At 49.9% G+C, this 10,052-nt stretch overlaps 1 protein-coding gene across 1 annotated transcript in view; it reads right to left on the minus strand.

The window, feature by feature from the left end:
* inpp5jb (inositol polyphosphate-5-phosphatase Jb) overlaps positions 1–10,052 on the minus strand; it is a 21,657-nt gene continuing 11,605 nt past the window's right edge. Inside the window, exons 5-12 of the mRNA XM_079730463.1 lie at positions 6,867–7,042; positions 6,289–6,400; positions 4,654–4,763; positions 4,099–4,303; positions 3,569–3,706; positions 3,250–3,333; positions 2,574–2,678; positions 1–2,262 (exon numbers count right to left, since the gene is read on the minus strand). Of these exons, the coding sequence (XP_079586589.1) occupies positions 1,963–2,262; positions 2,574–2,678; positions 3,250–3,333; positions 3,569–3,706; positions 4,099–4,303; positions 4,654–4,763; positions 6,289–6,400; positions 6,867–7,042 (1,230 nt within the window). The 3' untranslated portion in view covers positions 1–1,962. The remainder of the gene's footprint in view (positions 2,263–2,573; positions 2,679–3,249; positions 3,334–3,568; positions 3,707–4,098; positions 4,304–4,653; positions 4,764–6,288; positions 6,401–6,866; positions 7,043–10,052) is intronic.

Below are 10,052 nucleotides of genomic sequence, written 5' to 3' on the forward strand. Positions count from 1 at the left end.
TATATATTTTGTTTTATTTCTCTTCCATTGGGCATTTACAGATACTTTTTCTTTTGTGGATGCCAGACGTGTTCAGCCACTCCATCTCAAACAAACCAACTACCTCTGAGACAACTTCAGTAACGCATGGTTTTAATTCCAATTAAAACCGTGGAGGTACCCTTTTTTGTTTCCACAAAAATAAAACCAATATTAATATATCACTCATATTTGCTTTGAAATAATTCTCCTTCACTGGCCAGCAGAATTCAGGCTGATTTCACAGAATTAAATAAGAAAATAAATACATCATAATTCATATGTTTTTGGCATAGATTGTCATCTTATTCATACCCCAATCTGTTATATTTCCCTTAAATACAAACGTATATATCTAAAACACACATTAATTATAGAACAACATTCTTTAGACATTTCAAAAATCTAGTTTCACATATCAAGAGTTTCACTTACCTGCATTGTAAGAATTGTTTGGTAAAAACCAACGTTATGAATACAGCTCGGATCATTGTGGATTACCTAAGATAACTTCAGATCTTATCTATTCAAAACTTCATATTGTATACAAAGATCATATTAATTATATTGTCTTTTGGATGCAGAATGAGACTGAATTAAAATAAAAAGTATGCAAGCAAACTCTGAAACTGAAATGTTCTCACCTAGAGTCTACGGCATTTTATATATTTTTTGATGTTCTCACGATAATTCTTCTAACACTTCTCACAGCCACTGACGTCACAAAGAGGAGTCAAAACAGCACTTTACGGCACAAAGTCACGGTACCGCGTGTACAGCACGGAGCAGCAAACCATGCCATCCACAGTTCTTTTACAGCTAGCTAGTAACATCACAACGTTCATACCATCTCTCTCTCTCACACACACTGACACACACACACACACACTGATAGAGGAGTGTACACATTTACGACGAGGCTACGGTACTAGGCTGCACATTGCCTAATCATTGACCATTGTTTTACACTCTGTCTAAAATCTCACAAGCTAATAACTGACACAAAGTAGTGCAGAGAGCACCGCCTGCTTCTTAACCAACAGTGGGGGAGGATCGACAAATAAAAGAGGGACGAAACTGTCAAAGTGCAGGAAGGAGAAAGATAACGTAGGTTACCCGAAGGCGGAGCTCTTGTTTTAAATGGAACCCATGGAAACCAGCATGGACTGGGAGGGCACTACGCTCCCATTGAGGTGATGGTGATGTTAAGAGTAGAAACGAAGGGTGTGAATTGTGAGTTGTTATCATCACAGCAAAGGCGTAACCACAGACTGACCTTGAGGTTCTTAAGGTCTCTAATGGCAGACCTGATTAGACCCAGGAGGGCGGCGGGGGGGTTCATGTGTCACTATGGCCTTATTGGTCGAGTGTACTCGCTGTAAACTCTGTCTCTAATAAACGTCACCTTTACGATGCATTCCCCTTTTTAAAATGAAATCCGGATTTGATGGCTCCCGAGGAGGGTGTGTGAGGATGTTCCTGCTCATGCTTATTTGCCTGCTAGAGATAACGGGCAGTTTCCTCATGTTCATGAAACGCGTGTGGTCAAATACGCCGGTGGGCTTATTTTGAAGCGTTTGGTCTGTCTTGGTTTTTGTATGTATGAGGGCTGGGTAAAGTGTGATAACTCATTAGCGAGCCCTCTGATGGCTCAGCCTGAGAAACAGAAGACACACAACGTAGAAGAGAGGCAGAGGAATACAAGTATAAAAAAAGTAAAGCAAGTGTAACGTGAACCTTGTAATAAAAATCAACTCCGAAAGTAAGCCTCCTTCCTCAATAGACCTGACGGCTAACCTTAGTCCTGAAATAATGGTTTCCATATAATGAACTCCACTCTACGAACCACACAGTGTCTACATACAGTGCATATAACAAGTTACAACACAGCCCAACTGGAGAGAGAGAGAGAGAGAGAGAGAAAGATGGAGGGGGGTGTCTGCATCACAACTCCGCCTCCCCAGCTGAAGTGCCCTCTGCTTGGCCAGAGGCCGGGAGACTCTCCCCCTCTGGTGGACCGTCGGGGGCGTGGGTCTCAGCGTCGGCAAGCTTCAGCCCCCTTACTTCTGGGGCGTCAGGACCGGGGCTGTGGTTGCGGCGCGGAGCCCCGCTGGGCCCGGGGCTGGGGCTACGGGAACGGGACCTGGTCGGGCCGTGGGGGCCGTCGGGGGAGTCGTCCTCCGAGCTGACCTCAGAGCTGTCATCTGAGGCGCTGGCGTCTCGCTGCTCCGAGGGCAGCAGGATCTACAGCCGGCGGGGGGAATGTCGTCAAGGTTGTTATGGGGAACACGGTGTGAAGGAGAGTCACATGTCTGGCATGATAACGGCCTCATAGCCACGGCATATTACACTAACAGGGACAGACCCTTTCAAAGGGGCATCATCCTAGGACACACACAGCTCATGACACTGATTCTGGGTCTACTGCTTTATTGCACCAGGACACAGGAGCAAACGTCACTCACTGTTAGTCTGCTACCTGTGCCCTGCTACATACAACCAGGAGATCCAGAATCCAAAAGATGAACATGTTTTTCTCTCTCCGCGATCATCACCTGGAAGGGCTCGGTCACCCCCACGATGGTGTTCATGTTGTTGCTATAGAAACCGAGGAGGAAGTCCCCACAGGTCTTGGGGAGCTCCTCCTCAGTGAAGGTTACCTGGAAGAGACAAACCATGGGAACTCAATCATCTTTTACTCTGCATTCAAATCCATTCACGGGGTCGGGGGTGGGATTCGAGTCACCAGAAGCCAGCATGTGGTGACAGGATCAGATAACGCCATGACCTACCACCCCGACAACTATTTATTTATATTATTATTGAATAAAGTCCCCAAAAGTAGCCTGTAGGGCATTGACATCTGCCTACTGTCTACATACATAAACAGTTTAGCAAAGATTAGTTTAAACAAATCATTAAAAACTGTGCAAACTTTTTTATGAAAACAACATAAAACTGAACCTACTACAGTTGTTAGCTTAATATAATTAAAGGAGACTCTGTATGTCTGTCTGTCGTTCGATTCGCTCAACAACTCGGGTTTCGGAGCAGCTCTCAGAACGCAGCGGACCTGAGGTCCGTTTGAACGGCCACTGCATCTTCATTTGGCAAAACCACATTCACATTCAACCTAAATTGTGGGGATCATACCATTGTTACCTTTAAACTCCTCCCACCCGAGCCATATTTTATTTTAAAAGATGAATACAAAAGAAAAAGGTCCATCACCTGATGTTCTTGCCGCTGGTAGTCTGCCTCCTCTTGCTTGGCCCACACGTATCCTACGTAGTCCTTGTGGTGCCTAAACCCCACCTGGCAACACACACAACATCTCGTCAAGTCCTTCCAAGAAATGATGATTAAGAAAAACAGAATGATTGTGACTCACTGTGTCCGCACGAACAAGAAGCTCCAACTGTTCATAAGATCACAGTAACACACACACTCACACACACACACACACACACACACACACACACACACACACACACAATAATAACGGCCAGAAACAACCTCAGAACCACTGAGGCCCGACCAGGACACCCACCTTGTACAGACCAATCCAGTCCCAGGAGCTGCGGGCATAGCTGGGAGCCAATCTGAACGTAACGACGGCATCGGCCAGACTGGTCCACTCGTCCTCCACCAGCAGGGTGACCAGGGGCGAGTCCACCTTGTAGGGGAACTAGACCCAGAGCACAAACACAGACATCAGGACCAGGACCAGGACCAGGGGCGAGTCCACCTTGTAGGGGAACTAGACCCAGAGCAAAAAACACAGACATCAGGACCAGGGACCAAATCCACCCTTTTGGGGCTAGACCCCAGAACACAGACTTTCAGGACCAGGAACAGGTCCCCCTTGTAGGGGGACTACCTCGTAGAGCACAATCACGATCATGATCAAGTTTTTCTTTCAAAATGAATTATCCCACGGTACAAAAGTGATCGATTAATTTTGTCAGAATGCATACAAAGAGCGTTAGACGCTAGATTCACTCATTAACAGACTACACTCATCCCAAGCAGCCCCAGTGAGACGGGGAGCGATGGCAGTCTAAAGACACTCTCCTGTACCTGCAGAGTGAAGATGGAGGCCACAGGCTTGTGGTCGCTGACCATGTACTCCATGTGGCTGCGGTAGCAGTGCTGCGTCACCTTGGTGCCGCAGCTCAGACCCGACATGGACGCACGCTTCCCCGCCTTTGGGGCGGAGCCCGCCGTGGGTGGCCGCAGACGCCACAGGATGCGGTCCGTCCACGCCGGCTTGCGCTTCTTCCCGCTAAAGAGGACGAGAGACGCTCAGTTTAGATTTCTTTAGAAGTTGGAAGATATTTCATTCAAGACATCGCTGCATCGTTAGACTTTATCCAAAGCGACTTGCAAGTGAGACTGAACATCAGAGCAAACCATCCACATTGTAAAAGAGTAACTAAGTTAGTTACAAATACAGTTAGTTAGTAGTTGTACAGATTTTATATACCATTTATATTGCTAATTATATCAATAAGATCTTTGAAGAGGAAAGGAGAGAAAGAAGAGATGAAGGAGGTTTGAAGGGGATCAGAGGGGAGGAGAGAGGGAAGGCGTAGACGAGGTGAACATCATGAGCCTCCCTGGGGCAGTGCCCACCTGGTGTCGTATGTGTCTGTTCCAACGTCAAACTTGTAGGTGGGCATGAACTTCAGCGGACCCTCGAGGAAGCCCTCCAACACCACCTCATTGTCCTTGGCCATGTTGAGCTGAGGAGAGGCACCGTCACACATCATGCTAGCGCCTTCAGATTGGTACTCGGAACTAAACTAGTAAACCCTGAGTTACCATCACAAGGAATGAGAAAACCGCAGCTCCATCAGATTAACCAGACCATAATGACCTCATTCAGAGGTGTGGGCACTAAGTGGCGTGTGCGTGAGTATGTGTGTGAACGCATCTTGAATGTTCTCTGTAACTGCATGCAGTTACATGAAGCGACTTTCACATGTTAAGAGGTAATGAGACTAAAGGGGAGACTGGGGAGACTGGGGAGAAGAGGGAGAAGGAGTAGACTGACGAGACGGGGGAGAAAGGGGAGACTGGGGGGACTGGAGAGACAGGGGAGACTGGGGAGACTGGAGAGACTGGGGAGACTGGAGAGACTGGGGAGAGGGGGGAGACTGGGGAGACTGGGGAGACTGGAGAGGCTGGGGAGAAAGGGGGAGACTGGGGGGACTGGAGAGACTGGGGAGACTGGAGAGACTGGGGAGAGGGGGGAGACTGGGGAGACTGGGGAGACTGGAGAGGCTGGGGAGAGGGGGGAGACTGGGGAGACTGGAGAGACTGGGGAGACTGGAGAGACTGGGGAGAGGGGGGAGACTGGGGAGAGGGGGGAGACTGGAGAGACTGGGGAGAGGGGGGAGACTGGGGAGAGGGGGGAGACTGGGGAGACTGGGGAGAGGGGGGAGACTGGGGAGACTGGGGAGACCCGGGAGACTGGAGAGACTGGGGAGAGGGGGGAGACTGGGGAGACTGGAGAGACTGGGGAGACTGGAGAGACTGGGGAGAGGGGGAGACTGGGGAGAGGGGGGAGACTGGGGAGACTGGGGAGACCCGGGAGACTGGAGAGACTGGGGAGAGGGGGGAGACTGGGGAGACTGGAGAGACTGGGGAGACTGGAGAGACTGGGGAGAGGGGGGAGACTGGGGAGACTGGAGAGACTGGGGAGACTGGAGAGACTGGGGAGAGGGGGAGACTGGGGAGAGGGGGAGACTTGAGAGACTGGGGAGAGGGGGGAGACTGGGGAGAGGGGGGAGACTGGGGAGACTGGGGAGAGGGGGGAGACTGGGGAGACTGGGGAGACTGGGGAGACTGGAGAGACTGGGGAGAGGGGGGAGACTGGGGAGAGGGGGGAGACTGGGGAGAGGGGGGAGACTGGGGAGACTGGAGAGACTGGGGAGAGGGGGGAGACTGGGGAGAGGGGGGAGACGGGGAAGCCTGCAGGTGTTACATGTTTTCCTATTTCACACTGCTTGTGTAAGGTATTGTGTAAGTGTTCTTTGTTTTCACTTGAATGTTTGAGGACCGCCATCTAGTGGCGCTGCTCAGACCCTACACTATCGTCTACATCAATGAATGATAGATGATGGATTATTTAATTACATCCTCTGAGTGACAACATACAATGTTTTAGGGATGGTCGAGTTTGATTGGAGGGCAGGAAGAACATTTCAACCAATCCTATTCTGTATATCTGGAATTCACATTCATTACACGTAACATTAGTTTCACCTGGTCCTTCTCCCACAGCACGGCAAGCTTATTGCTCTCGATGGCGGACTTCACCACCTGCATCTCAAGGTCATTGATCCGGAAGTTCAGATCCCCGAACCAGAAGACAACGCTGTGAACACACATTCCCACGCAATCAGGGCCTGTAAATCCAGTCCTGACCCCGCAGGGCAGAACCGCCCAGCAGCCTGAACTAGTCAGCTCACTTCCATGTAAACGGCAGCAGTAACGTCGGCTAATGCTGTTTACTGTGGAAACACGGCCCCAGGATACAGGGGCTGAAACTAATCAGAAACCCGGCCGAGGGCCCCTCTGGACCGGCCGAGGGCCCCTCCGGACCGGCCGAGGCCCCCTCCGGACCGGCCGAGGGCCCCTCCAGACCGGCCGAGGGCCCATCCGGACCGGCCGAGGGCCCCTCTAGACCGGCCGAGGGCCAATCCGGACCGGTCGAGGGCCCCTCCGGACCGCCCGAGGGCCCCTCCGGACTGGCCGAGGTCCACTCTGGCTGCGGGGAGCCAGTCAGTCCAGGGTCAAAACCCGTGTGGAGGATGTAAACAGAGTAAAGGAGGGGGACTGACTCGTGGTCCAGGACCCCGGTGGCGGCCTGGCCCTCGAAGGTCTGCTGCTGCAGGATGCTCTCAAAGTCCTCCATGCGCTGCTCCGAGTTCTCCATGTGGGCGGGCAGGTGGCAGTTCAGGAAGCACACCGTGTGGCCGAACACCGACATGCGGGCGCTCACGCCACCCTTGTTGCCCTATGGGGGGACAGGAGGACGACACACACACACACACACACACATTAGGACAGACATGTGGGGACAGGCTGGGGGGGTCGCTTGCCCCTAGGCTGTTGGAGCGGGCCCCTCACTCATTGCTCAATAAAACTTGAAGTGTAATTCCGGTGAAGATTGAACCCAGGGTCTTTGTTTTGGCATGTATACCCAACAAATAAGCCCTCCAAATACCTTTTTGATTGAAAATCAAGTACAGAGTTTGCCCGGCGCAATGTTTGGCTTCCATGTTATTGGTTAGGGGCACCGTGAATGCCATGTTTCCAAGAAGTCCACACAAGTCACGCAACACTGGACTTCCTGGAAACATGGACCTACCGGTAAGGCACAGACTTGGAAAAAAGTCTTTTTTAATAAACTCCCGGTACGCTAAGTAAGTTGTTGATGCTTTGTTTTATGTGTAGGGGCCCTAATCATGCTACTGCAGAGGTTTGGTGCTATTTTGAGCAATATTAGTGGTTAAAAAATGGCGATTTGGAAGCGTTCGCGGTGCCCCTAACCAATAACATGGAAGCCAAACATTGCGCCAGGCAAACTCTGTACTCGATTTTCAATTTAAAAAGTATCTGGAGGGCTTATTTGTTGGGTATACATGCCAAAACAAAGAACCTGGGTTCAATTTTTGCCGGAATTACACTTTAAGGCTTTGTGCGGCCAAAAACCAACAAAGCTACAGCATTAAACCCCTTAGGACCACTGCTGCACATTGGACCATCTTCATGATGAACAGCTTGGACCGTGTGTGTGTGTCTGTGCGTGTGTGTGTGACCATGATGTGTATTTGACAAATCCCAGTCATCAAAGACCCCTCAGAGCAAAGATCCGGAGTGGGAGCTAATTAGAAGTTAATCAAAATTTAACGCTGGTGCTAATGCACACAGTGAGAGGACATGAAGGGACCTTATTTCACACACACACACACACACACACACACACACACACACACACACTCACACACACACACACACACACACACACACACACACACACACACACACGACCCCTCCCACCACCCTAACGATTGATGCAGCAGAGCTGATTATGCTCAGTGGTGCTAATGCCTAATCCAGAGACGTGTGTAAAGTACAGCAGTTCGTTCAACTCCTTGACTTCTGCTCAGTGATGGTAAAAAGCTCCAGTAGAAGGTTGTCTTAGCAAGACTTGCTTTCCTCATATGTATATGTACATGTATATACATCTATAGGACATCGTGTTCCATATGTATATATATATATATATATGTGTTTATATCTATTTGTATAGATCTTCACACTTTTTTTTATTATTCTCTTAATGAATCCATTATGATGGTCTGTTGTTTAACTGCTGTGATAATCAATCTCACTGTCATCTATGTAGCCTGCTGGAGTACGGCTCCCTCTGCTGGTCACTGTGTGTAACAACAACCAATAGTGGAAGTCTGCTAACCTTCATGGTTGCATAACGGGTCACGGATATAGGCATATTCCCATGTGACCAACGAGGCACATTAACGTAATCTAACTGCATGCAACTACGCATGTGGAAATAATGTACAACATTCTCATTATGTAAACGTGTGTTTGATTTGGCTGAGTAGTAAAATAGTAATAAGTCAAAATAAATACAATACATAAAAACGAATTTGAATTTGGACGCATCTTGCATCACGAACATAAGCAGATGTTCCGATATCTTTAGTAATCTTTGAATCTTATCTATTCCACCTGTAAGTCATATTGATATTGGACAATGGAATTTACTGGAAACTTGGAAGCCTTGACAGCTCAGATCTGCTGTGTCGACACTTTCACATCCCCATCCTTCGGTGGCAAACCGGTTTCGCCGGGTGGAGATGAACCGTTTGCAGGGCTCCATAACAGCCAATCACAGTCATGCTACACTTGGTTAGTGTTGAGTTGTGCAGCTGCAGATTTGCGTTGAAGGCAGTGAGGCGGTGGTGTGTGTTTGTATTGTGCGTTGGTGGTGTGTGTTGGTGGTGTATGTTGGTGGTGTGTGTGTGTGTGCCGGTGGTGTGTGTCGGTGGTGTGTGTCGGTGGCGTGTGTTGGTGGTGTGTGTCGATGGTTTGTGTCTGTGGTGTGTGTCAGTGGCATGTGTTGGTGGTGTGTCGATGGTTTGTGTCTGTGGTGTGTGTCAGTGGCATGTGTCGGTGGTGTGCGTTTCTGCCGGTGTGTGGTGACGTGTGTTGCTGGTGTGTGTCTGTGGTGTGTGTGTACGTGGTGTGTGTCTGTGGTGTGTGTAGGTGGTGTATGTTGGTGGTGTGTGTAGATGGTGTGTGTTGCTGGTGTGTGTTGGTGGTGTTTGTTGCTGGTGTGTTGCTGGTGTGTGTCTGTGGTGTGTGTGTAGGTGGTGTGTGTCTGTGGTGTGTGTGTAGGTGGTGCGTGTCTGTGTTGTGTGTAGGTGGTGTGTGTCGGTGGTGTGTGTAGGTGGTGTATGTTGCTGGTGTGTTGCTGGTGTGTGTTGCTGGTGTGTGTAGGTGGTTTGTGTGTAGGTGGTGTGTGTAGGTGGTGTGTGTAGGTGGTGTGTCTCGGTGGTGTGTGTAGGTGGTGTGTGTAGGTGGTTTGTGTGTCGGTGGTGTGTGTCGGTGTTGGGTGTTGGTGGTTTGTGTGTAGGTGGTGTGTGTCTGTGGTGTGTGTAGGTGGTGTGTCTCGGTGGTGTGTGTAGGTGGTGTGTGTAGGTGGTTTGTGTGTAGGTGGTGTGTGTCTGTGGTGTGTGTCGGTGGTGTGTGTTGTCGGTGTGTGTCGGTGGTGTGTGTCTGTGGTGTGTCTCGGTGGTGTGTGTCTGTGGTGTGTGTCGGTGGTGTGTGTCGGTGGTGTGTGTAGGTGGTGTGTGTAGGTGGTGTGTCTCGGTGGTGTGTGTCGGTGGTGTGTGTAGGTGGTGTGTCTCGGTGGTGTGTGTAGGTGGTGTGTCTCGGTGGTGTGTGTCGGTGGTGTGTGTCGGTGGTGTGTGTCGGTGGTGTGTGTCGGTGGTGTG

This window comes from Pollachius pollachius, assembly GCF_949987615.1.
Source record: "Pollachius pollachius genome assembly, chromosome: 1".
Lineage (NCBI taxonomy): Eukaryota > Metazoa > Chordata > Actinopteri > Gadiformes > Gadidae > Pollachius > Pollachius pollachius.